At 42.7% G+C, this 27,958-nt stretch overlaps 2 protein-coding genes across 18 annotated transcripts in view; both read left to right on the top strand.

Annotated features, from left to right (window-relative positions):
- kiaa1217 (KIAA1217 ortholog) overlaps positions 1 to 25,459 on the top strand; it is a 109,890-nt gene extending 84,431 nt beyond the window's left edge. For 8 of the 17 annotated variants that reach the window (XM_087177653.1, XM_087177645.1, XM_087177648.1 and 5 more), the window contains 18 exons: positions 2,624 to 2,822; positions 3,925 to 4,018; positions 8,353 to 9,134; positions 10,609 to 10,713; positions 11,223 to 11,272; positions 13,200 to 13,339; positions 13,513 to 13,688; positions 15,745 to 15,875; positions 16,272 to 16,419; positions 16,852 to 17,338; positions 17,548 to 17,746; positions 17,837 to 18,129; positions 18,224 to 18,385; positions 18,699 to 18,821; positions 20,178 to 20,258; positions 20,369 to 22,030; positions 22,558 to 22,689; positions 23,748 to 25,459. In XM_087177653.1, the coding sequence (XP_087033779.1) occupies positions 2,624 to 2,822; positions 3,925 to 4,018; positions 8,353 to 9,134; positions 10,609 to 10,713; positions 11,223 to 11,272; positions 13,200 to 13,339; positions 13,513 to 13,688; positions 15,745 to 15,875; positions 16,272 to 16,419; positions 16,852 to 17,338; positions 17,548 to 17,746; positions 17,837 to 18,129; positions 18,224 to 18,385; positions 18,699 to 18,821; positions 20,178 to 20,258; positions 20,369 to 22,030; positions 22,558 to 22,689; positions 23,748 to 24,284 (5,501 nt within the window). In that variant the 3' untranslated portion in view covers positions 24,285 to 25,459. The remainder of the gene's footprint in view (positions 1 to 2,623; positions 2,823 to 3,924; positions 4,019 to 8,352; positions 9,135 to 10,608; positions 10,714 to 11,222; positions 11,273 to 13,199; positions 13,340 to 13,512; positions 13,689 to 15,744; positions 15,876 to 16,271; positions 16,420 to 16,851; positions 17,339 to 17,547; positions 17,747 to 17,836; positions 18,130 to 18,223; positions 18,386 to 18,698; positions 18,822 to 20,177; positions 20,259 to 20,368; positions 22,031 to 22,557; positions 22,690 to 23,747) is intronic. The other 9 variants (XM_087177647.1, XM_087177649.1, XM_087177654.1 and 6 more) reach the window with 8 other exon arrangements.
- A 69-nt stretch (positions 25,460 to 25,528) lies between these two features.
- Positions 25,529 to 27,540, top strand: LOC111665135 (uracil nucleotide/cysteinyl leukotriene receptor). Its single transcript, XM_023420001.2, has 2 exons — positions 25,529 to 25,699; positions 26,551 to 27,540. Exon 2 carries the CDS (start codon positions 26,573 to 26,575, stop codon positions 27,497 to 27,499), a length of 927 nt encoding a protein of 308 aa, XP_023275769.1. The 5' UTR covers positions 25,529 to 25,699; positions 26,551 to 26,572; the 3' UTR covers positions 27,500 to 27,540.
- The last annotated feature ends 418 nt before the right edge of the window (positions 27,541 to 27,958 follow it).

Raw genomic sequence — 27,958 nt, forward strand, 5'->3', positions numbered from 1 at the left:
TCAAAGGTAGCTCACAGCTCAGCAAGGCATCTGCTGCTGGATAATAGCAAAGCGTCTGAGTGGCACGCCTTTTGACCAAACTGAAAATGAATGAAACTATAGGGTGTCGTTTTCCACACTCGTCGGTGCCAGTAGCGCCTCTTCCTTTGCTTGAGTAGCAGAAATGCAAAAACCTGTATAAAAACACACAACAAGTATGCTTTGCCACACACACACACACACACACACACACACACACACACAAAAACACTCACACACATGCTCCATCTCTCTCTTTTCTCTCTCTCTCTCTCTCTCTCTCTCTCTCTCTCTCTCTCTCTCAAAAACATCAGGACAAAGCGTGAGGACAGTGGGGGGTTATGGTGTGATGAAGGGGGAGGAGAAAAAAAGGGGCACCTCTTTACTACAGTGTCCCTCCCACAGTCTCACACACACATGCACACACACACAAACACACACTTCGCTGGGTCCCAACGGACATTTGGGGCTTAGTATCTTGTCGCGTGGTCTTTTGCAGAGCATCATAAGACTCTGCAGAAAACAGGAAATCTTTAAAACCCCTATTGTGAGTATCAGATTCATTCTCGAGTGTGGCATCAAGTGTATTGTGTTTCACGTCATTTCTTCCTGTAGTTCTTTATATAGTAGTTTTCTGCTTCTTTCGTTACGTTTCAAAGTTTGTGATAATATTAATGGACACAGATTGACGTTTTTCATGATTGCGCTTCGTTTAAACTTTTGTGTCTCAGTGGAGAGATGTGGAAAACTGGTTTAAAACTCAGACAGTCTGCTGTGCTGTGCCCATTTGGTCAGGAAACCCACTGGCCATTTGCTTCCAATCCTGAGTGAAACCAGGCGCTGAGGAATGTAACACGACTCTTTGTTAGAACCGAGCTATTCGACTTTGTTGCAGCAAATGCAACTGATGTTAAAGAGTTCAGATCTACATAACGCTTGCTCGATCAATGGCGCTTTGTCATCAAACTTATTCACCCTAGTTGCTAACATCTGGGTGAAAATGAGCCGACTGTTAACATAACAGCTCTCAGGGGATCTTCTTCGGGGGGGAAGATGAAGTTAGTCTGCATATGGGCACTTTGTTAAGTTATTACTACCCAGAATCCCAGACAGACCAGAGCAATGGATAGACTCAGCAATTTTATTTCCTGCATTTGCCCTCTCTCTGTCTCACTCTGTCTCGTGGAGCATGTAGGATCTTGTATAATATTTCGCCAACATCTGGTAGCTTTTACTGGCTCGGTCCTTTTAAGGGGTTACACCAAGTAAAACCGTATCTCCTTTCCTTAAAATCAGCTATTTTCATTGAAAAATGTCTCTGAAACGATCGATTTATGTGTATCACAACAACTTTTTTTTGTCTCAGAGATTAATGAAATGTGACATTGAGGAAAGTTCTCATTGAATATGATACAACATAATTACAGAACCAGCATTAGCTGGTTAAACTTCTTTGTTCTTTTCATTAAGATTCTGCTAATGCTACAGATAAAACCCTATAGAAATCAGTGCCATGCTCTTTGAAGCAATGAATCAGAGACTAGAAATAGAAATGTCTTTTTTTTTTTTTTTTCCTTTTCCCTGGCATTGTTTATACAAGTGCAGTGTGGGCGTGTCCATAAATTTTGTGGGAGAGACATCTGTTTTTCTAAAGCACAGTGCAGAAGCCACACCCAGGGTTCAGAGGTTCAGACTTTGGTCTTTTTGATGCACAACTTGTTCTGTTCCACCCTGTGCACACAGCCCTTCTGCTCCCCTATTCCTTCCCCTACTCACTTTTTAATATCAAGTAGTTACTTACCAGGTCAGTCGTGTTCATATAACACGTGTTTGAAAACAGCAATCGACTATGAAACTATATTTATGAGAAACATTTTCATCTCCTCAAAGGTTTTGTCCTTTGCGCTCCGATTGAGGGTAAGCATCCGTTCTGACGCCCAATTCAAAAGTCGAAAGAATAATTTCCAAACCAACAAATGGTGCCTTCAAGTAGCCATTCACATACACAGAAGGTGTAAAGGTTGAATGTGTTTTGTCTCTGTCAGGTGCTAGGGTTTGATGGTATTAATGGTGAAGCAGTGGAAAAATGAAGAAACTGATTTTTTTCACATTTTAATCTGATCAAATATTTAATATATATACCAGTCTATTTCATGTGTTAAAGTTTGTTTGAGGCTTACCCGATCTGCAATAAATAACCACGCCTTTTTGTTTGACCAGTTCTGTTTTTGCTCTTGCTGTTTTCTGCTCTTACATTGATCTTAAAAGATCAAAACATTATTGAAAAAGGTCCAATTCTAGATTCTGTGCAACTTCTACTGAGCAGAATAACTCACTAAATGCGTCCCTTAAGTCAATACTTTGTGCAGCAGCTTAAAGACTAAAAGCCCTGCAGTGGTCGGTTTGGAATTGGGGGATTTTTACTGTTACGTAGCTGCATGAGGTGATGTGTTTGCATTGCCAGATTAACACTGCAAGAAGGGCTCAACTTCTTTAGTCTCTGAAAAAACACTGAGTTTACAATCTTGGGGGGGGGGGGACAAAAACAGTGTATCACTATTGCAAGGTATGGAAATCACACACCTGTCTTGCTCTCTGTTTAAAGGTGTGCTGTACCTGCAGTACGGGGACGAGACCAAACAGATCCGCATGCCTAATGAGATCACGAGCATCGACACGGTCAGAGCTCTGTTTGTTAGTGCCTTCCCGCAGCAGCTCACCATGAAGATGTTGGAGTCGCCCAGCGTCGCCGTCTACGTCAAAGACGACATGAGGAACATGTACTACGAGCTCACTGACGTCAGGTAAAGACATGTGTTTGCGTGTTATAAATGTGGATGCAGATTAAGAGATCGGGAATGTGTAGTGGACAGCATACTGTATATTGTGTTTTGCCAGTTTAAGTTCATCCAAGGTTCATTATTCTCCATAGAGTTACTCTTCCCCTTAAATGTCCTCTCTTTTTCCTCTCCCTGAGCACTTCCTGTCTAAACTCCCCCTGAACAGGAAGTGTCACTGGCCAGGAAAGCTCCTCACTTCCTTTTCCCTCCGTGTGAAAACTTAAAAGGAAATAAAGTTATGTGGCAGATGGAGCCCAACAGCGAAATGTCTCCGATATACCCAAGCAAAACTGAAGAGCGCTCTTGAGAGACTTTGATGACTTTCCTGCCTGTTGTCCTCTCTCCTCTGGTGAAAGTTTGAGTCCGGAAAGTTTGAGCAATGCAAACATTGTCTTTACTCTTTTTGAGGCCCTTTTATGCTTTTCAGAGTGTCGCTTCCAAAGACTTGTGTGCTATGTTGTGTGTATCATTTACAAGCACACATACTAGCTCACTGCTTTTCTTCTTCCTTGTACTTTATACCTTCCTGGTTTGGTATTCGCCCGCATGTCTTATCAATAATACAGCAGACTCTATGCACAGAGACAGTATACAGCCATTTGTTGTAGTTGTTTTTCAAAAAAAAAAAAAAAAAAAACATTACTCTCGAAGACTCAAGTGACTTTGCCCTGTATTTTTTCCCCAGAGAGCCTGCTCAAGTGTGATGTGTACTTTGTGACTAATTCTTTATCAGGGCTGTAAAAAAATTGTCTCGTGGTTCCTTAAGGTGGGTACAGGTGTCCAGGGTGCAACAACACAGTCTGAGAGCGATAGTCGCAAAAGGAAGAACAGATCCGCTCTCAGTTTATGCAGTTGAGCCACGTTTTAACACAGTATTAGTGGATGTTTTTGTAGTCTTTGGAGATTTAGAGGAAATGTCACAGAACAGAGGACTGTTTGAGCCTCTGTCAGGGTATGTGCCCTTGGCAGAGCGGCTAAAGAGATCCAGGCTGAGGCAGGATCGGCCGCTGTCTGACGGTGATACCTGGGCTGCCTTCTTACCGCGGCGCACCTCTTCTCCCTACAGGAACATCACAGACCACTCCTGCCTGAAGGTCTACCACAAAGACCCAGCGCAGGCATTCAGCCATGGGCCGAGACCTGCCAACGGCGATGCCAGGGTGAGTACTTAACCGTAACAAGAGCTAACACAGCGGTGAAAATTATTATCTCCTTAACAGCAGCAGCTGCAGGGAGATGGCCAGACGTGTTGTAGATAGAATAGTAACCTCAGCCTCTAGTTCTTCTTGATCTCACATCCTGTTTGCAGTTAAGGGAAGGAATGTCCCCCTGCCTCTTGTTAATCTGTTTAGAGGGGGTCTCATATTGTTCTCCCAGGGGCCCGTGATTCGGCCTCGCCTGTATGCTCTGGTGCAGCTTGCTTAAGGGACAATTGAACTCAATTCTCAGGACTGTTCCTGTTGTTCATTCTTCCCCCAATATCAGCTCTAATCTCTTTCTCTTGTTCTGATTCCAGCATGTTTGTTTCCTGCTGATGTAACAAAACTAAAGCCCCAAAGAGCCCTTTCCTCGAATGTTCCTCCTCAAATCCGCCTCTCTAATCCGCCTGACCCTTTATCTAACCCGCTGCTCCTCTCCGCCTGCTGCTGCTTTCCAGGCCCCGTCACAGTGCTATTGTGATACTGCAAAAATTACATTAACCTTAACTATAATCTCCCACTGCCACATACTGTATTTGTCATATAAGTGTGAAGTGAAAGTGATAAAGTTTTAAGGAATGATGAGGCATACATGAAGATGGTTTTAGAGGTCTTGGTTCAGATAGCACGATGACTTTGAGGTGCCGCAGAAAACATGTAGTGGCCTCCGGTGCTGGAAGGCGAGTTGCTTCTTTGACGGGGGGGGAGTGAACAAATGAACGTTGAGAAAAAAAAGATGCATCTGATAAAGTGCAAATGGTCTAAAAGCAGCAAAGGTTGCAAACTGACATCATCTGAATCATTTGGATTGTGAAGAGGAGATTTCTCAACCTTTGTTGTTCAGTGTTTTTCTTATTATTAATAACTCTGGAATTTGCTGACACAGCAGTTTTGAAAATATATAACTTTTACTGGATGAACTGAAGTGCATTTAGCAAAGAGAAGCCAGACAGACCTTTTAAGGGCTCTTGTGCAAACATTGTGAAATCTAGGCGTGAAGTAGAGATATGCTGAAGAAGGCTGTTGTCATGAATAGTTCTGTCACTGTTTAACCGAGCAGCAGTTGACACGGAGACAAAGACTGGACGTGGCGGAGGTTGGTGAATGGTGCGGGACAGGACAGAAACAAAGCAGTTACAAGACATTTGTTGCATTCATCCAAATTTTCTGTTCTAATGGCATTTCCACATAAACACTGAGACGCTGTAACACACAGACACAAACACACAGACGTTGTCGACTCCTGTTATTAAGCGGTGTCTCTGCTTGGCAGCTGTAGAGTTTTTAGACTACAGATTTTTGGTTTGTTTTGTTCTTCTTTTTATAATCAAAGTTTGTATTTTTTTTTCTTGACAACCTCTTTTGATGATGAAATACCCTGGCGCCCAAAGCAAAAGGAAAAAAAATACTACAACCTAACGAGCTGTGCACCTGTTTAAACAAGCCCGGGTGGGGGTGGAGGTGGGGGTGGGGTTGGGGCGGTGGATGTGGGAGGTTATCCGGGTATAATTCAGATCTGTTTGGGCTATCGAGTGCCCTCTTGTCCTGCAGGAAGGCCAGGCCTCAGATCAGATTTGAAGCAGGATCCACAGTCACCTCTGTTATTGATTGAAGCTTTCTGGCCAAATAGAGCTGTCTCTGCCCATGAAAACAACTGCCTTGTCCAACAGTAACTGATATACAGTGGACAGATACGCGCAGTAACTGCAAAGTAACTTGATAAGAAGAACAAGCCTCAGGCTGTCAGAATAAAGTGGTGTTTTCTCGCATTTGAAGCATCCCTTTTGTCGTGTTTCATTTGATGCAAAAAAGTATTTTGAAATATTAATCCATACTTATGTAAGGGATTGAGCCCAAAGCAGTGCTTTGTATTCATAGAATAGTCAATAGTGGCTGTCAGAAGTGATGTTATGTTCACATAGCTGTAGGAGGTATTTTGTAAACAGAGGTGCAGTTATTGGCTTAACCCCTCTGATCCGTTCTCCTTTGGGCAATCGATCAAATTTTTCGTTATTATTCAAAGATGAAAAGTTTGTCTTCATTTCACTCACAAATGACAAGAATTAGCAAGCTAAGCGTTTCATCACCGACACCATTAGGGGTGCACAGACAGCAGCGTGGTGTTTCCAGCCACGCTCTTTAAACGTTGACACACTGCAGCGCAGCCTCCCTCTATCTGTTTAGCCCCGGCTACCTCTGAGACTGTGAAGTTTGTGAATCAGTTCGGAAACCCTCACCGTCTCTGACACGGCAAAAGAGATCGATGCAACTTTGTGCGCTCCTACCAGACAGGCTGCCCTCATTACTGGAAGCTTAAGAGTGCGGTGGAAACAGGGTGAGGGTGAGTCTTTAAAAAAAAAAAAGAGAGAAAAAAAAAGAAAGTCCACGAGTCAAACTCAAACCAAATGTTCTCAACACAGCCTCTCATTTGCCTGACATGGTTGCTCATGTGTTTATTTTCAAAACCTTTGCTCCTCTGTTTTGTCTCAAAGCAGTGATTTATGAATGTTGTAAAGACAGAATCTGTGTATTTAAGGGATATTTTAAGAATAGTTGGTGCTCCAAAGGTGTAACATCTGCTTGGGATTGACAAGTTATGCCTTTTGGCCTTAAGTGTTCTTATAAGGCTGTGCTGGAATTGGCAAAGCAGTCAGAGATGTTATGTGGTGCTTTGCAGGAATTGCTGCACAATAGGAAGACTTATCTTCTTCTTTTTTTTCTTTTTTTTTGTGTGTAAGCACCTTTGATAGTGAAAGTCATTAGGGTTTGATGATGGTCTGCTGATGATGGCAGCTGTGGGGCTTCTCAAATTTCCTATTACATGTTTTGCTGCTTGGTCAGACTTGTTGCTGTTGTGTTTATTATGGGCTGTGTGCGCTTTCATTGCCAGCAAGTTTCGTTTTTTTGTTTTTCCTTTGTTACCACAGCCAAGCCTGAGCCCTTTGTTACGGTACACTTTGAGCAGTTGTTGTTTTCCCGCACATACACACACACCTACTCACTCACACACACACACACACACACAAGTGTCACACCCACTTTATTGTTCTCTTCATTGTATTAATCTGTGTCGGCACCAGGAAAAAAAACTACATGGAGACTGAAAAAGCACAGTGTCAAAAACTGTACCAGAAGTTTCTGAAAGAACTTTGCATTGTGTTTTGACTTGTCTTCTCATGTAGGTGTAACTCATGACTCATACCTTGAAGGAACAATAGTTTGTTTGTTTGACAGGAATAGAGTGTTAGACAGGAAGGAAGATGGATTGGATTTGTCCCTGCATGTGACACTCCTCAGCACAGTGTCTATCATATCCAGCACAATACATACCCACAGGTTATTTCTCTGTTTACACACTACATTTCAGGCACATGTTTACTTCTATGGAGAATTACCTCAAGCTAAACTCACTATATTGCAGTCAGGTTTGTTTTTCTTTTCTTTTCCAGAAGTCTTAACTAACTAATTTAGACCTGTGATATATTGCTAATGCAGATGCCCACAAGTGACAGTAGTAAAATAATGGTCAATGAAAAAACAGAAGCATAGTGGTATAATGTAACAATAGCACAAGTAGAGAAACTGACCACATTAACCTAACTTCCTTCCTACATTAGCCTCCTTTTTGTAGTTTTATCATTTCCCTTAACCCGGAAAGCCACTCTAGTTAAATGAGGTTAGGTTTATTGTACATTAGCCTTCAAAGGTCTTTCATTGGTAGTGTGGCTAAAGAACAGTGGCGCAGATAAGCTGACTGTTTAATTAGACGATGCCAGACAGATCTTGTTGCAAATGAACCAGCTACCTTTTAGCCCGGGAGGTGCACATGAAAACTTTTAGAAAGCGAGAAAGAGAGCAATTCATCTTCCCAGAGACCCTGATAAAAAAAACTACAGACAAGAACCTTGTGTTCATACGTTGTAATATTGTTTTATAGAAGCCTGTGGGTATAATAACCAGGACTTTGAGTGAAATGCTATGTGTACCCGGGGATAGTAGCAGTGCAAGTAACTATTTTCTGCTTCTGGAAAATTTGCTGACAGTGTATTTCCTTTGAAAAGCAACAGTGTAAACTGAGTTGGATGGATGTTTTTGTTTCAAGGGCAACTGCAGTCCAGAAATACAGGATATATACAAAATAAACAGTTGCTAGAGCTCTCAAGCAGGAACAACTATGCAGTCTGGTGTATTGACTAATCCTCAAGATAAGGGAATTGCAGTATTTGAAGTAGTAATAAATCCAGTTATGTTTGTAAATGTTAAAAATATGTGTATATGCTTTTGTAATTGTCTAGATGCACAGTGATGGACAGCACCCTCTGAGACAACCCCCCATGGGTCCCCCAACACATCATCCATTGCAGGGTACACTCCCCCCATCCCCCCACTCCATGCCCCCGTCCCCCTCCAGAATCCCATTTGGCCCACGGCAGGGCTCCATACCTGGCAGCGCCACCATCCCAAGGGACCGACTGTCTAATGCCAACCCTCCAGCGCGCTCCATCTCGCCCTGTCCCAGCGCCATCCTGGAGAGACGGGACGTCAAGCCAGATGAGGACATGGGGGGGAAGAGCCACAGTCTGAGCAGGGGAAATGAGGGGTTGTATGCAGATCCATACCTGCTCCAGGAGGGACGGATGAGCATGGCTACCGCCCATGGACCGCACCCCAACCCTGGGCTTGATGGTCCAGAGCATGGTATGGGGGGATTTCACCGTGCCTCCATCCGCTCCACAGGCTCTTACAGTGGGCCCAGTCCCACAGACACTATGGATCACCCCTCTCTGTACAGGCAGAAGTCCAGAAACAGCCAGCTGCCTACTCTGGGCTCCAAGACTCCTCCCCCATCCCCTCACCGGATGGCTGAGGTACGGATGATTGACATCCATGGCGGGCCTCCTCATGGCGTTCCACCTCATGGAGTTACCATGGAGAGAAGCTCACCAGTGCGCCAGTCCTTCAGGAAGGAGGAAGTAACGGGGACCAAGCCTCGGAACAACATGGGATCACCTGTGGTTTCAGACCTGCCAGGTCATCTCCAGGGGCCCATTCCACCTGCCAATGACCATCAGACACGGTAAGGCTCAGGGGTCTGGACATGGTATGAAATAGGCTGGTTGGATTGTTCGAATAAGGATTAAGACCTTGCATGGGAGCATGGACTAACTCTGCATCCCAGTTTCACCCTAACCATGAGCGACTGATTTTCAATCCCTGGCTCTGACTGTTTCATCATTCATGACTGAAGATAAGAATATAACCTGCCCTCTCACTGTCCTAAGCGCCATGATCTGCACATTAAGTACAACGGACTAATGCACATGATTATGCACCAGTTTGGTTTGTTTATATAACCAGTTCTGATATCTGACCATTGTTTTCACAGTCTCTATTTAAACTCTGGAAGCTCACGATGTTAATTATTCTAGAGCGTATAGACCCAGACACTGAAACAGGATAGTATCTGAAAACCCCATTAGCCCATTGTAAATGTTTCTGTTACTCTGTGACTATTGCACAAAAATCCCTCTGTAGAGTCTATTCAGTTTGGATAATCCAGTATTCATTTTGGTACCTGGGTTTAGGTTTGTCTCACATAAACATAGGCAGAGGGAAAGAGGGGTGCTCGCCACTTACCCAGGCAAATGTGGTTTGAACAACAGGGACGTTACAGGGTTTATGTGCATACCTTGGAATACCAAAGAAAATATTGACCAGGTCGAATAAGTATTTGAAATGGCCCAATCAGTCAAACAGATCAGGCTGGACCACCTGGGCAGCCCCCCCCCTATTAGAAATGCCCTAAGAATCTGGCAAAAGAACGGAGGAATTTGAATGGGAAAAGCGCTTTCAAAATAAACATCCAGTGCTCTCGCTTGCTGTCATAGAATGTATTCATGTGAGATATGCTGTATGACACTGAGGTTAGGCATTGCTGTGTTCACATAGGCCTTGTGTCTCACTATTGTCTATAGCTCAGCTAAAACCACAGGACCCGCCCCCCCCCCACCTCCCTGTGTCTTTCCTCAAGATAAATGATGACATCTGAAAACTAAAGTTGTTCCCTTTTCCAACCTCTAGGTTTACCAAGCAATCTCAGTAAGGTCCCCTCCTCACCTCTCAGGTGTTTGGCTGTCTTAAGGCTGTGTATTTTTTATAACACACTGTTGTGTTATTTAAAAAAAAAGAAAAGAAAAGAAAAAATGAATATGACTTAAGCATCCTCACTGTCAACCTCAAGCTCAAGTTTGGACTCAAGCTTTTTCTTTTTGTTTAGAGACTTAGTCAAGTGCGGTTGCACTGCTGGAATTGAGAAACTATTTATTTGACCAAAGGCAATAATGACTAATTGCTAATCAGTTGCAAAACAAATATCAGCTGTGTAATCCACCCACAGAATAACAAAAAAGATTTATGGTCAAGTAATCAAAAAAAATTAATTATTCTGTTACAGACCCCATTTCCATTCTGAGCGAATGTTTGCTCGAGTGGCAGCTGTGACTTCCACTAGGCCTCAGTGTTGAAAGTAGAATTTTCTGATGTTTCTGCAGAGAGCGAATGAAGGCTATGGAGCAACAGATTGCCAGCTTGACTGGTCTTGTTCAGCATGCACTTTTAAAGGGGCCAAACACTAGTGGCACCAAGGAGCCTCTAAGGTAAGCAATCACAGTATAGGACAGAGTGAGGCATCAGGGGAAATTTCAAATGAAAAGCCTGGCGCTCCAGCCAGAGGAGGAAAGATAAAGCATCCCTTCTATAATGGCGATATCAAACAGGTTAAATAGCATCTGGTGAAGAGGAAATAAGTTAGGCTGTGAATCTGATATTGAAATGATTTGCTCTTTAGATAAAAGGCCACTATGTATGGTTTATCTGGCTGCATTTCAACTCTTTGCATTTTGATCTTCACTGTGGAGACCTTGTGTTAATGTTTGCTCGACAGTTAAAGGGTCTGTGACTGCAGTGAATTTGTACGTTCCTGTGATGAAGCTTGTTAACATCATTAACATCATTTTAACCTCTCTGGTTTTGTCACTCTTTCCCATCATACTTGGTTGTAATGTGTTTGTTCTTACTAATACTAACCTGTTGATCTAAAGTGTGCAAAAAATGCTGTTTTTTCACTTTCAAAATCCTGCCCTTATGAATTTTTCTGTGGCTGCAGTGAGAGACCACCAAAGACATCATCTCCAGCCCACAGCGCACATAGCTCAGGTTAGTATCAGTGTTATTCTGTGCAATTTCATTACTTTTTTTTTTTTTTAATAATAGTTTAAGCGCCATAATGTCTTGTGCAGTCAAGCCTTGCACAGCAGTGTCAGTCAACAGTCCGCAATGAGCAGTGTTGGAGGGAGGGAAAACAAAGTCAGGCTTCTTTGCTTGTCATCGGTTCATATTTCCTCAAAATGCCCCCCCCCCCCGTACATTCAGTTTAATAGGAGTTAAGAGACAAGAGCCAGCAGAGCTAACACAAACCCCTCAAAGCACTTCTTAAAACAAGGCGCTATTAGTTCTCAAGCCTGCCAAGATGATTCAGCGATTCAATCTCCGCTCTGCAGCGGTCTCCGGCTAGATCTAGGTTTGATAAAAAAAGATCTGCAAACTCACCAGTGGCAGCGAGAAAACACGACGCTATTTATGTGTCTTGAGAGTTAATCTCGTGTCTCATGACTAACCTCATGTGCAGCACTCAGAGGGATTTACATGTCATGTTGTGCTTGAGTGAATCTTCAAAACGTCAGAGAAGTTACTGTGTTCTCTTTGATCTGGTCGGACTGCCCCCACATCAAACGTGAGAAATTAGTGGCGCTGTTTATTTATTTTTTGGCCATCCCTCAAATTTTTCCTCATCGTTACCACACAGAGTGCACTTCTTTAGATTGACATTGTGTCCCGGAGGCATAAAGCGCAACCAGCAGTGTGCATTGTAACCTGTACTTCAGGTCTAGGCAGCTGTCAGGTAGACGCAACAAATAGAGTTTTGGGATTATCAAGACAAAGGTTTGTTCTTTTACTGCCCCAGCAGTTTAAATAGCACTCTGAACATTCCCTGACCTATTGTGTTACTCAGTGGCGACACTACCTTCTTTAATGGACCTCATGTCTCTGAGGTTAAAGAACTGCTTCAACACAAAACAAATATTTCACACTATCCAGCCATGCAGATAGTTTTGGTTTTATTTTGTCCATGTTTTGAGATATCCATCTTTGAGATTTATGCCACAAATCCACTTCAGTGAATGTGATATTGAAATTTCATTTGTAGTGCTCACGGCTTTGAAAAATGACAGTTAAAACAAAATCCAACACTAATGTCTTTTCAGACCTTGGAATAAAATAGTACCCAAGAAAACTGTTAAAGCTTGTTCCTAGGGCAAAGTGGCAGAATATTCTTTTGTAGTTTCAGTGGACCCTTTAATGGTGAAGTCTGAGGAAATTTAGATTGGATTGATTTAGGTGATTATCCCCTCCTTTTTAGATGCCCTAGGCATTTAAGTCAAAGCTCATGCTGGAGTTTCTGAAAGTGGACTGAATTAAATTTATTGTTGTTGACCATTTGGGGCCTCGCGCCCAAACCACAAATATTAGTTCCCTCGGTTTCCATGGTTTCAACCTTTTCTCCATCTCTGGCGATGACTGAAATGTCAAAAATCGGTTGACAGACATTTCAGAGGTGCAGCCAATGTGAGTGTCAGTATATCTCTACTTATTGTGCAGGGAAAAGGAAACCACAGAGAGAGGGAGAGTTCAGGCAGTCATCACTAAACATTAGGAACATTAACTAAGACCAGTGTGTTAGCAGGGAAAATGTGTATGCAGACGTGTACAGTCTAACCAATAATTTGTAGAGGAAAGTCAGACAGGATGACGGAGTGAGGTTTGGAAAAGAGCAACTCACCCTACTCCCTCTAAGGGGAGAATCATCCTTTTACTTTTTTTGACATGCCTGTGCAATAATTTTAGGTATAATTTCTGCTTTACTGCAACAATACGAGTTGTTATGACCTGTGATGTCTCCAAGGCGTTCTTAAGGTTTCAGCATGTGCATATAAATGAACATATTCTTGTTTTATGTATTACTTGGGTAATATTTTTCAGGAAACAAACTTCAACTTTGTGTTTTTTTTTTTCCCTGGCCCAGGTGGTTCCCCAGTCTTGGCTCCCAAAAGCAGTGCAGCCCTATCAGACAAGGGCTCAGTTCCTCTCAAAGTCAACCTCCTGCAGTTCAGGAAGAATGTTTCTGACCTCAGGATGCAACTCCATCAGATGAGACAGCTGCAGGCAAGACCTCTATGTCCTTTAAATTGATTTAAAATGTGGCGGTCTGTTCAGATGTCCACCTGCGTGCATGCATGTGAGGGAGTGTGCACCAGAATGACATTTCAGAAGCTCTGCATGTTGGTTTGGTAGTGCGGGTCCTGCAATATCACATTCCACTGTGTGTTTCCGTTCAGCTCCAGAACCAGGAGGCATTACGGGTTCAGCTGAAGCGGGCAGAACAGGAAATCAGTGTTAAACTCGCAGAGGCCATGCGGCGTCTCGAGGACCCAGTCCAGAGGCAGAGAACTTTGGTAGAAGAGGACAGGCACAAGTACTTGGGACTGGAGGAGCGTGTCCTTACACAACTCGGGTAAGGCTGTTCGAAAATTGACTGATTTACTTCCACAACAGGCGTTATGTTTCATATGTCAGGGTGGATGTGGTTGTTTGCATTCATTACTGAATGTTTACTGTTAGTGGTTTTAATTCCTTTCATGAGAGTCTTGGACAAAAATTAAAGCTGATTCAGTACACACCCATGTGGCTCCAGTCAAGGGGCTTCCATTTATAGGAAATCCCCAAAAGGCTTCATTTTTACCAGCTCACCTGAGCTATTCAATCCTAAACTCTTTGACAAACCAACGCCCTCCAAATTACAGCCCACAGGTTTATACAGGCAAGCAGTGCCTGCCTCTCACAGACAGCAGTCTAGAACAATGGACTCAACTGTGGAGTAATTACTCACTGCTCTGCTCCTATTTTAATTCACTTGCAGCTTCTTGCCAACAGGGAGCAGTAATTTTATTTGGATGTTTACAGGCAAGGTCAAACAGTGTTGTCTTGCTAGATAGTGGTGAACTTACGCTCCAATGAACACAATGATAGCAGATCATAGAGGCCGGGAAATTAACAAGGCGGAAGTAGGTGGATTAAACTCTCAGTTACCCTTGGTATCTACTGTACGCAGTTGTAAGTTGGCAGAACATGGCTGCTGGCACTTTGAATAAGTCTTAGGTTATTAGTGCTGCTTGGCTTTAAGGAGAATGTGGTGTGAAAAGCACTGCACCCTCAAGAGGAATGACCTATGACGACACCTTTTTTTTTTTTTTTTAAACATTTTATAACTGTAGCAACAAGGCTCACTACTAAATTGTGCAACTGGTTTAAATAGGATGGTTTGTTATTGTCAGTGGAGAGCACTGATGATGGTGACAAAGCCTCCACAGAACAAAAAAACTGAGCATTTATCCACAAACTTACTCTCAAGTCAGTTTTTATCTCAACAGCTACAGTGCTTCAAGCTATTCTCATCTTAAGTCACATGTGTGGTTTCAGTTTCAGTCCATAACAGTAATTTACCGCATATGAAAGAGAATATGATTGATGATGATTCATCAAACAAATGCTATCTTAAGTACTTCATTAGAGCGTCTGTGAAACTCTTATGCTCTGACACACAGAGATGTATATTATGATGAAATACTGTATCTTTTTGTCTGTGGGAGGTTTGATAAAAAAAATTAGTTTTTGTTTCCTTTCTCGTCAGCTGGAATTTTCCCATCATCATTCCCATTACCAACAGGCCTTAACATAGCAGGGCATTTATCACACAGCCTCCTTCTTGCCTTTCCCACTCCCTTTAGGGGACTTCTATAAAAGAGTGTTTCTCAAGGGTACCTGGCCACAATGAAACACCATTTTAGCCCCTCTCATGCAATCCCACACCGCACACAATGTTATCGTTCGGCACATTTCCCCTCGGAGTAGCCAGTTTTCTCGAGCACCGGGATGGATGCGAAGCTGCGTGATATGTTTTCTCTGTGAGGAAGTGTCTCTGTCACAAATAAGCCCTCATTCAGTATGTAAACATTTGTGGTTTCGGGCACGGTTCCAATCCAGTCTAGTCTGAGCAGTTTTGTTTAGACAGGGAAGTGCAGGGCACAGTGGGAAGGTTTACTCTCAGTGTTAATTCTTGTACATATTTTACAATTTATAATTTTCTCTTTTTTACTTTTATGGTTAATATTCCTAAGTCTGCTCTCACCTTTGCCCAACCACACTGTATGATCTTTAGGATAAGTGATTGTGTCCTGCCCCCTGGTGTTTGTATAGAGTAATAGTTATGTGAATGTCTCTTTTTCTGTCTTTTTCCCCACATTAAAAATACGCCCTGGTACATAAATGTCAGTAAATCAGTAATAAAAACAGAACCTTAAGTTTAATTAAAATGTTTCATCCTGTGAATATAACAAATAATTATCTATTTCATGGGGGAAGAAGTCAGTCAGATATATTCTCTCCATTGCCTTAAAGTCAACTTTCTTTGTACTGAAAAACTTGTTTCTCTCAAGCTCTAAACTCTTTGTCCTTCCCACTGTGCTGTTTTTTTATTTTTTGTTTTGTTTTGGTTTGTTCTGTTTGTGCAGTGAGCTGGAGCAGTATGTCGGCTCTCTGCAGAAGGACTCAGCAGCGACACACAGAGTGGTGACCCTGAAGGATGTGGAAGAGGGAGCGGTGACTCTGAGGAAGGTGGGAGAATCTCTGGCAGGGCTCAAAGGTAAGACTAGAGAGAATACGATTACTGCTGAGAAAATCTAAATCTAATAATTCCTAATAACTAATGTGTCACACATATCAGATGGGTTCTTCTAAGTTACTGTCTTATTTAATTAACAGAGTGAGCTCTTGGCAATCAATATTTTTATAGGATATATTCCGATATGAAATAAGTAAATAATAATAAGATGTCATATGTATGCAAAAACAGTAAGAGGAAAATAGTCCATTACATGAGACCTAACAAGGAAGTGTAAAACAAGGACATAAATATTTAATTATTAATTTGTAGTAGAATATCACGGAAAGATCAGAGCACCATAAAATTCCACTGAAAGAAGATAAGTGATAATATTGAAAGCAATGCATGCATGTTTGTCCGTGTGTATTTCATCAGGAGAGTTCCCGGCATTACAAACCAGGATGCGGGCCGTGCTCAGGGTGGAAGTGGAAGCCGTCAAGTTTTTGAAGGAGGAGCCTCATAAACTGGACAGCATGCTGAAAAGGGTCAAGAGCCTGACTGACACACTCAGCAGTCTGAGAAGGTAAAAAAAAAAAAATGTCAAAGGAGATAAAGTAGGGATCAGGAGACGAGGTCGCTAGGGTGTGGTGGCTGAGAGTGAGATGAAAACAAAAAGCACTCTGCAGAGCCTCTCACAGAGGTCTGAGATGTGGGAGATTGTACTGTTTGATTATACTGGCAAGCCGGCCCTCATCCCATCAAAGAGGTCAGTCCGTGTGGACAGAGGAGTACGGCGTCCAGTTTGATTTACTTCCATCGCCTTCACTGAACCGATAAGTGAATTAATTTGGTGGACACTGCAGAACCTCATTTCCATTTTAATATGTCACAGATACCACACTCACTCTAGCCTTTTCTCTCGCTCTCTCTCCCCATGACTCTCTTGGAAAACCATGTAGAAACTCAGTGTTTTCTATGTGGTTTGTAATCCAAAGTGTTTCCCTTCTCTCTGCAGACATGCCACTGAGGGTTCTCAAAGGGGCCCTGATCCTTCTGCTAATATCCCAGTGGGTAACAGCCTTTCAGCAGCCGCAGTAGAGACCCCTGCTGAAGATCCCCCAATATCAGTCCAGCCTACCTCCACCGCAGCCCCACCGGAGCTCCAGAACTCCACCATCAAATCAGGGGTGATGCCTTCCTCCCCAGTGGTCATCCATCATGTCCAGAGCTCCCCAGTCCACATGCAGCAGTCCCAGCAGTCTGCAGCCCTGACTGCTCAGCCCAGTCCCCCGCTCACCCCCAGCCCCACTCAGGTTCCCTGTCCCAACGCAAGCAAGAGTCAAGGCCGAGAATCTCCCAAGGGTGCGTCCTCGGATCCACCAAGTCCCGCTCGTCATAAGAAGGCACATGGGAACCCAGTGAATAATGGCAACCAGGATCTTGTCATAGAGGAGCTGCAGACCAGTCATGACAAGAGCAAAAACAGAGCTATGTCCATAGAGGTATGTTATGTCACCTGGCCAGGGTCAAACTCTCTCATTAGCATCCTGCAAATATCAAACCACTCTGAACTGCTTCATTTTATACTATTGTAGTTTGTTTTGTTTTGTTTTTTTGTCTCAGGAATAACATTCCTTCACTCTTCTAACTCAGAAACAGAAAACCTATTTGTATTTTTCTATCTTTCTTTGTTCTTCTCTGCAACTTGTAGGCAGCAGAGAAGGAGTGGGAAGAGAGAAGGCAGAACATGGGTCACTACGATGGAAAAGAGTTTGAGAAGATCCTCCAAGAAGCCCAGGCCAACATGATGAAGGGCATTCCCAGTCTAGAGGTAGAAGAGAACCCAGCACTGCCACCTGCTGCCAGCGGAGAACAAGCAGACATCCACAATCCTGTGGAGGCAACTTCAGGTACAAATCTAACACAAATGTTATTTAAAAAAAAGAAAAAAAGAAATATGGACACACTTTTAATTATTTCTTCATGGGTCTGTGTGACAGAAGAGCCCCAGTCTGAGCCTGACTCTGACAAACCAGCCAAAAAGGGGCCTGAAAAACTTCCCAAGCCTTTGACGGAGAAACCAGCCAAGCCCGCTCTGGAGAGACACTCCAAGACTGCCACCAAGCCAGCGCCCACTGACGGTTTTACCAAGCATGGGTCTGAAAAGTCCAGCAAGTCTCCACCACCACCACCTCCTCCAAGGAAGACCTACCCCACCTCGAGCTCAGGCATGACCACCACACGCTCTGGTGAGGTGGTCTACACCAGCAGGAAGGAGTCCGTCTCGGCTCAGGTCAGTTCTGTAATGTGTGTGAAATTTAGTGGAACAGCAGCTGCAGCTTATGATGCAGATGTGAGAATGGTATCAATGACATCACTTCTTACAGGAGGGTGAAGAGGAGGTCCCGCCTCCCACTCCCCAGCCCAAGCCCACCCAGCCCAAGGTTCCACCAGAGACCAAGCCGAAGCCCGCTACTCCTCCCCCTGTTACTGCTTCTGTTACCAGAGAAGAGGAGGATGAAGGGGACAAGATCATGGCAGAGCTCCAGGTTAGATGCACCTGTACACTCAATCACTTCCACAAACACTCCCCCAAACACACACAGTTGATGGGTCTATTCAGGTGTCCTTGATTTTGCCGCATTCTGCTTTGTGGGAGTGGGTTGCCTATCATTTCTTCCCATGGTTGCTGACTTCCTCAGTAGTGGCAAAGGATGGCCACTGACAGCTGCCATTTGAAATCTAATTTTGTCAGGTGTGGGGTTTTATAGTTGTGGCCGTGGTGAAGACTCTCAAACTCCTTCCCTCCCCAAAATCCTTGTCCCCACCCCCCAACCCCCTTCACTTTTCCCCACTCTTCAGGTTTTCCAGAAGTGCACAGTTAAGGATGTAGGGGTGAAAAATTTGGTAGAGCCCACCACTCGAATTGAACCGCAAATCAGAGAACTAAGACCAGGGGCCATGTTGCCCCTCAAAGAGAAAAAGGTAAAATATACATCGCCGTGCAGCTACCCAGCTAACTGCCTGCCTCTGCCAACTGTCTGATACAATCGATGGCTGTATCTTAACCCTTCTACAACTCTTGCACCCTTGCTTTGGCTCGAGAGAAACCTGTAACAGCCGCCTCCAAAAAGCTCCTTTCCTTACCGCCTCGTTTTCCTTCCCTCTTTTGATTCTGCCGGATATCACAGCTTGAATTTTCAGGATTAAGTCTGCATAAAATGAAGCCTCTGAAAAGATGCTGTGTCTTTTGTGCGTCTGGACCAGACAATGATGTGTTTTGCCACTGATTTAATTATCACTTGTCATTTTCTCCAAATCAATAAAGACCTCGGCACTGTATTCTACAGGCAATTAAATCGTCTTGTGTCTTTCTTTAATGACATGTCTTCATACAAAATCAACAGAACAGATATTTCTTAAAAAGATTGACAATTGAGAGAAACATCGTAGTCAAAACTCACTTTGTGGACACAACCTGTTTTTGCAGACTTGGTTCACTAGAGGTCAGTCTGGCCACTTTGCATGCTCCTCTCCCTCACTTGTACTTTTCTGGAGAATTACTTCTCTGTTTCTCTTTGTCTTTGCACAACTTTACCTCAATTTGCTTTCCCAGCTTTACACCTATATAACCAACACAGCCCTTTAATTTTTTAACATTTAGGTTAAACAATAAATAATGTTTTTTTTTATATATATGACAAAAGAGGGCAGGTATGTTCAAGTGCAACTAATTTGACTAAATTACAGCCAAGCTTTTAAAACATGTCATATAACTGTCTGAGTAGGAATTAGAGTGGTAGTAGCTACTGTAAATAATAAAACATTAAAGATGGCACTTTTCAGTAATTTCGCAATGACTGTTGACCAAGATATTTCACAGAGATAAAAATAGTATGAGAAGTCATTTGCATATCAGTAGTGAATACCGCCTGAACAAGGAAATAGGATGTATTTAGAATAAACTGTAGAGACCAGAGACAAATAAAAACAGCTTTGGCATGTGCAAAAACTAAAGGCTGAACAGGCAGGGTTTAGCTTTGAATAACGAAATAAAAGCTTATAGTACTAGCTTTTAAAAAGCTGAATCTATATATTTGCCCTGCATGCACGTTGATATACGGCATTTATATCCGAACAGCATTTAAAAGTGATCTCATGCACTATGAAACTGAAGTAAATCTGAGCAGTAAATTCTGTAAATATTTTACTGTTGTCTTATACAAGGTAATTGCCCTATCATGGATGCTACAACAGTCATGTATGTGAAATCACAGTTAATCCACAGCAACCTGGCACACCAGTTGCACAGTAATATTATTCCCTCACGCACTGTCCTAGCAGAGCTCAGAGCCCAGTCGAGTGGATAAAGATCCAGACACAGATGAAAATGGGAATACTACTATGCGACAGAGCCAAGGGGTATGTGTGCCTTTTGATCATTGACACTATATTCATGTATATTTAGTTTATATCCTAGAGTGTGGAAGTTTTTTGAATAATAACTATCTGATTTAATTTCACAATCACAGGTCATATACTATGTGACTGGCCAGATTCCTAAAGATCATCCACCCCCGTCAGGAACGGAGGAAACCCCCGAACACCAAGAGCCCACACAACCTCCAACACAGGTGTCAAATGTCAATGTTAATGACAATTCTCCAAGCCAGGAACAGCAGCAGCAGCAGCAGCAGCCACAGTCTCCGCCACCCAAATCTCCCCCACCTATATCACCTAAGCCTGCGGGACTGAATGGATTAAAACTGCCGAAGAAGCAAGTTAAACGTTCCGAATCTTTGAAGACCAGGGCAGAAATGGAGAAGGGAAAAATCCTCAACAAAATTAACACTGAAAAGAAAAGTAAAATCATCCAGGAGCACGTTTCGTCCAGTAAGAATATAATATCCAAGCCTATGGAAACCACGACAACCAGTGTTGTAAAAGAGGTGCCTAAAGGTTCTGTTGCCCCAACTAACAACGCTCCTAGTGAGAACAGTGATCCACCTAAATCTAACTGTGCGGATGATAATGAGGGGGCCAGTCTTAGTCCCGATCTACCTGGAGAAGAGGCACCTCCGCCCCCGGACAACATAGCATTTATGATCACGAACAGCAAGGTTCAGGCCCTATCGTGTGGTGAGTACCAGGAACTTGTCAATGCCAAGAAAGGAAGTGTGCAGACGGTCACTGTAGGTGGTGCCGCAAACCGTGGGAACGCCACAGCGAGTCCCTCTGTGCCGCAGGATAATGGCTTCAACAAGAAGCCCGTCATCATCATTTTTGATGAGCCCATGGACATCCGTTCAGCTTACAAGCGCCTGTCGACCATATTTGAATGTGAGGAGGAACTGGATAGGATGCTCGCAGAAGAGCGCATTGAGGAGGAGAGTGAGGAGTCAGACACAGAGAGGAGTGGTGGGCTGCAGGTAAAAGCTGAAGGGACCGAAACCGTTGATGGCAAAAAGGTTGGCTCTTCACAGGGCAGTGCTGATCATGTCAGCTTATCATCCTCATCTTCGTCTTCAGTATCTGAACTAACGGACAGTGGAATAAACTTGGAGTCGAATGGAGACGCCAAGCAGGACAGTAAGAAGAAGTTCAAGTTTAAGTTCCCTAAGAAACAGTTCGCGGCATTGACCCAGGCGATTCGTACGGGCTCCAAGTCAGGCAAGAAGACTCTACAGGTTGTTGTGTATGAAGACGAGGAGGAATCCGACGGTACTGTCAGGCAGCACAAAGAAGCAAAGAGATTTGAGATTGCGCGTTCAAAATCTTTAGCGGACACCCAGAAGGCAACAAGCTCGGCCGTGTTAAAGAGGCAGAACTCCGAGTCCCACTGCAGGACAGATGAGATCCGGAAGAACACCTACAAGACACTGGACAGCCTGGAGCAGACCATCAAGCAGCTGGAGACCACTATTAGTGAGATGGGACCACGCTCCCCCGATGAGCCAGTCTCTATGGAGGAGGCTAAAGCAGGGAATGGGAAAAGCCCAGAAGGAGTGGGACTGAAGAGGTCTTCCTCTCTCCCTACTTCCAGAGGGTCAGGCCCTAAGGTACCCAGCAAAAGTTCCTTGCAGAAGAAGACTAAACCACAGCTCCTTCCTCGCCCTGTAGTCATCCCTACTACTACCACCACTACCACCACCTCCACAGCCACTGTCCCCAGTGCCCCCAGCACCGTACAACAGGTCTCTCTCTAGCTTTTGTTGCTCCGGGAGGCTTTGGGTCCTTCTTTTTCCAACCTACCTTCACTCCAACCCTAACCACTGAAATTACAGAATCATTAATCCGCTCCACAGGTGCTTGGAAATGTCGGAAATGTCCCCCTTAGCTTTCTCCATCTGTGAAATCATGGTGACATGATTGGGGGTGGCATTTTGTTGGGTTCCTGGCTACCATCTTTCTCCTTCAGTTCATTGCTAAAACTCTGAGGTTTTCAGCAAGTGGCAAATTCATCATCAAAGACACTCACATGATGATTAATCTCTGATGTTTTCCTTATTCTTGACTGCATGTACTATGTATATTGACTTGATGATTTATGGTCCCAGGGGGTGCATGATCTTTCACTGGTGTTGATCATTGAGGTGTTGAATGAACAGGTTGTTTTTACCTGTTAGTGCCTTGATTTTTCATACTTCCTATATGGTGTGTGTTTTTTTTCCCTTCTTTTGTTTTATTTCTTGTTTTGTTTTTCGTTTGGATCCCCTTGCAGAACACCAGTGTCGCTTCCCCCACTAGTCGGATGCCCGTCCCTTTGTCTGCGAAGTCCAGGCAGTCGCCGGGTACTACTGACAAAGCAGGAAAACAGCAAAAACTGCAGGACGCTCAGAGGCAGTTCCGACAGGTAGTTTTACTGTAGGGCCTTACCAGAGACTGTAGGAAACGAATATATAGGGATCGAAAACATGAGGCATGTATTATAAGGGGGAAAAAGACTACCAAAGCTGTGAGATTTCAAGTGTTTTGAAAAAAAAATAAAGTCACCACGGTGGCGACTGTGGATCTGTTAATGTTTCTCTCGAGTCTGCTCTGACAAGAAGGCATGTTTGACTTTTGACTGTTACCCCATAACATCACTGTACTGTATGCTTCTGCATGTCCACACTGCTCATGGTCTTCACTGTGTTGGTGACTTAACAAAAAAAAAAAAGGAGAAAAAAAAAAAAAGGAAAAATGGCAAAGAAAAGTGGAATCCTATCCCCTCATCATCTGAGTTGTCATCACATCTCCAATTCCCATCACAGCTGAGTTCCTAAACAGTGTTCCCAGGATGCTTACGGCTATGTTAAAACACAAACCTAACTGACTTTTTGGCTATGCTCCTCCCTTCTCACAATGCACCTCTGCTCAAACCCAACATCACTGCATAGCTTCTTAACCTCACGGTGATATATTTCCTTACCCTCAAGACATCGGCACAACTCACCATCTTGGAATACTGCCCCAAGTTTTCCCTGTCTGCTCTCACTCTTCAAAACTCCTAACCCTGATATCTGACTCTCTCCAGCCCTCCTATGCAGCTCTACCTTCTGAACTCCCCCCCCCACCCACAGCCCCTTCATAAAAACCTAACAACTCCTCTAACACACAGGCAGTCTGTCCAGATGCCCCTCCTGTCTGCCAACGCACTGTCTAACCTTTGCAGTGTTCTGTTTCTTGGTAACATGTCTCTCAGTTCAGTGTGTCTCACCTTTCATGTAACCTAGTGGAAACAGCTTCTGTATATGTTGTTTTTGGTGTCTTTTAGTTGTGTCATAGTAATATTAATGTTTGTGTAGTCATAGCGTGTTTCTCTGTGATTAACTTGTAGTTTTATTTAACATCGTCTTGCTTTTTATATGTATTATTTGACCAGATTTCTATTTTGACAACCAGTATCTGTTTTGGCATCTCTGTTTGCAGGCTAACGGAAGTGCTAAAAGAGTGGGAGGGGATCATAAAACTACTTCCCCTACTATACCCATCTCTAAAATCCCTGCTTTTTATCCTAGCTCTACTAAAGGCAGCTCCCAGTCTGCACAAAACTCAGATGCTACTAATCCCATTAACCCTTCCTCTTCCTCCTCCTCCTCTTTGACAAAGTCCTCCATCCTGTCCTCTCATACTCCTCGTTCCGGTTCCCTACCCTCCTCCCACATCCCCTCCTTGTCTAATGGATCCCTCAAACTCCCCACACCCTCACAGCACACAGGTAAAGCTCTCTCGTTCTCCTCGCAGACTCAGAATGGTCGAGTGCACTCCTCCTCCTCTTCATTCTCCTCCTCCTCCTCCTCATCCTCCTCCTCCTCCCCCTCCCCTCTGTCGCCCACACCTTTGGGCCCAGGTGGAAAGAGCATCCGCACCATACACACCCCCAGCTTCACCAGCTACAGGTCCCACAACGGCAGCAGCGGCAAATCCTGCATCCCAACATCCACAGCAGCTAAGGACACTACTTAGCCCCATTATCGCCCCGCTGGCTTTACTGCATAGCAGGTAGACTTGGTCATGTTTTCTTTTATATAATTTTGTTTTGTTGTTTTTTTTGTTTTGTTTTTTTTTTTCTATTTTTGAGAGTTTTTGTAAAAGTATTATGTGATGCACTCGCTCGCCCAATTCATGTTTTATTTGACACTGGCATTCTCACACCGATGCTTTTATCTCCTTTTGAGTTGCATTTTCAAATTTTGGATCATACTTACATGGATTTTGATTCTCTCTTGAAAGTGTAACAGATGCTCTCGTAAAAGATTTTACAATGGAACTAAAAACTATTTAGTGTTACCACTTTGTAGTTGAAGTGGAAGGCTTTCGTGGTGTTGAAAATCTATTTTTCTTGCTGTAGCTATGAATAGGGAATATAGAGTTGATGTACAATCACAAAGTACCATGTAAAAATTGTGTTTTATTTTTCAAACCAGAGATTGAATAACCATAGTATATTTAATCTTCTATATTTCTTGTGTTGCCAGATATTCAGCAGTCTTGTAAATGCCTTTTATGAGTGTATACATAATGTATACAGACATTTTAAAGTTGAACTCATTCTGAAATTCTGTTTTCTGAGAGTATTTTCTCATTTCTCACCCATATGAACTGCCAATTTCTTTTACAGAGATGTAAAACAAGTATCATGAATAATACAAGTTTTCATTTTAGTGTGCCTCTTTGCCAAAGTTGTTTTACAATGACTCACTTCAAGCCTAACCCAGTCACAAGATTTTGGGAAATTTACATGCACTCTCTTGGTGTGATGGCTGAAGTGTTGACCACGGTGTATACACTGCTGGTTGTGTTTTTTTAAGTTAACATGTATTGTTGTCTAAATATAAACTGTACTAAAAACAAAAGTAATGAATCAGTTCTACCATGTGTACATAGATGCTTCTACTAAGGAAATAAGTAGTTTTGTTAACATACCAAAGTTTATTTGTATGCATGCCTTTCAAATACTTTAGGAGAGTGGTGTAAAAGAAGAATTGTGTTTGCACAGATAGATTTTTGTAAATATTTGGTTTTCTCCTCCTTTTTGTAAAGCTTTAAATCATACTATAAAGGAGCAATGTGGTAAAGATAAAACTGTGTTGGAGTAGCAAAAATAAAGACTTGCATGCTTGTAAGGCATTGAGCTTCAATGTTTTAATTTCTTGTCTCTGGTTTCCCCTGTGTGTGTGTGTGTGTGTGTGTGTGTGTGTGTGTGTGTGTGTGTGTGTGTGTGCGTGTGTGTGTGCGTGTGTTATTGTGTGTATAAATACGAAAGTGGAGAGGCGCCACACAAAACGGCAGTTCTCACTTCCACTTCTACCTGTCTCCTATTGTCACACTCATTTCTGAATCTAACTATACAGTTGAATTCTGTGGCTCTACAATTACAGGTAAGGATATTAGTAATTATTATTGACGCAGAGATGAGGGCCAAGATTTATGGTCAAAATTTACTTTTACAATCTTGCATTTGATTACATGATTTATAAGATATTAGTTTAGTACAAATTAGTGGCGCTTTAACTACAAATCATGCTTAAGCGTGTAGCTTATACATTTTATTGCTTAAACTACCTAAAACACTAATTTATTTTACAGAGCAGCCATGGAGCACTTGAATCATCTTTTGAAAGTCCTGTGTCTTTGTTTGTAATCAGATTTTAAAGCCATTAAGTGGTGTTTTGGGGTAGTGTCAATACATTTAACCAGATGCACTGGATGGTGGATACAACTACCAGTTCTTGTTTGCTATAAAAGGCGAAAACCCAATTTTTAACATTTTATTTGAACACAAATTTACGTCACTTGATTCAAAAACGTGTTATGTTTATATTATGAATGTGATTTGTTTTATGACTGATTTCTTTTTTTCACCTTTTAAACTATCTTACCAAACCTTAGAATAAAATGCTAAACTTTTTTTTTTTAATTCCTTGGAAGATGTTTAGCTGTAGTTAATGTTTTTTATGGTGTTTTCTGCAACCGTGGTTACAGTCTTTGAAGGACACTTCCTGTTTCTAATTTAACAACCGTCACTCACACATGGTTTTGCGTGTGGTTTGATGTGGGTTCTCACATCAATCAAGTCATCTGGTTGTCACATGCACACCTTGCATTCTTACTTTTGTTTTGATAAAACAATGTATGATTTGGTGAATCATCCAAATGTCATTTGACTGGAGGCTATAATCGCTTTCAATCATCATAACAGGTTATTTGTGTCTGTTATTTGCTGCACCAGGCTGATCTGCTATACATCAATTATGAATATCTCTGAGGAGGAGATACAGGGCTTCTATGGCAGTGACTCCCACCAAGAGAACATTGTCTTTTCTACATTTTACATCCTGATTTTCATCATCGCTGTGCCAGGGAATGCTTTGGCGCTGTGGGCCTTCTTTCACCAGGACAGCACGTCTCCATCGAAGGTCTTCTTGAGGCACCTTTCTATAGCAGACATTTCTTATATCCTCATTTTACCAATGCGAATAGTTTACCACATTTCTGACAGCCACTGGCCCCTTGGGCACGTTATCTGTCAACTATCAGGCTTCCTGTTTTATCTGAACATGTACTGCAGTCTCTACTTAATGAGTCTGATCAGCCTGGACAGATTTCTGGCTGTGGTTCTACCTCTAACATCACAGTCAGTTAGGAAGGCTAAATATGCAAATGTAGCTGTTGGCATTCTATGGGGGACAGTTATTGTGTCTATGAGTCCTACACTTTTTTCTAAGAATGTGACCAACAACTCAACTGGCATCTGCAACAAGCTGTACTTAGAAAAGACATCTTCCACTGCTTTGGTTTCCACTATTGTGGCATTTGTTATTCCCCTCACCACCATAATGGTTTCGTACATACTGATTCTGCTGAAACTAAGGAAAGTCAAGCAACAAGTAGAACGACCAGTGAAAGACAAAGCCATAAAAATGATCATCCTCATTGTGCTGAACTTCCTTGTTGCATTTGTTCCCTACCATGTCAGCCGGGTTATCTATATTGAAATTCAAAGTCATGGCAATATGACTGCAACAAGCCATGAGTCGCTGAGAAGAGCCAATAAGATCACATCTGCACTTACCTGTGTCAGTGGTATACTGGACCCTGTTATGTATTTCTTCCTGAACCAAGCCTACAGGAACAAATTGTTCCAGATATTCTATAAAAATAGGGGAGATGACCAATGAGTAATAAATATCATCATGTAGAAAATAAACCTTCAAACAAATTGTCCTCTTTTTGTGTCATTTTTAGTGTGGTGTTCTGACATGAAAGCATTCACCTGTGGGTTAACACATGATTGTGATCTCTATAATGTACTATTACAAAGTAATGAAAGATACTGCACATGTAAAATATTAATTATTCCATCTTTCTACCAGGCAGCCTCTCAAATTTTATTTTTTGAGTAATGACTGTGGTCTGCGCTTGTTTGGAGAACCTTAGTAGGTCAAAGATACTATCCTGGTTGTGAATTTACCAGCATTAAGGACAAAACACACTTATCGTGATTGTTGCATATCGACACCCTCTTAAAATAATGGCCTAAGTCATTTTTTCAGGTTTTTCAGGAAACACAAAAAACTCAACAAAAGAGTCACACTTTTGACATAGGCCATTATACAACCGGGGGTAGAATTGCATGT

The sequence above is a fragment of the Seriola lalandi genome, unplaced genomic scaffold (genome assembly GCF_002814215.2).
Source record: "Seriola lalandi dorsalis isolate HSWRI2012SDOR001 ecotype SW California unplaced genomic scaffold, Sedor1 jcf7180002054616, whole genome shotgun sequence".
Classification (NCBI taxonomy): domain Eukaryota; kingdom Metazoa; phylum Chordata; class Actinopteri; order Carangiformes; family Carangidae; genus Seriola; species Seriola lalandi.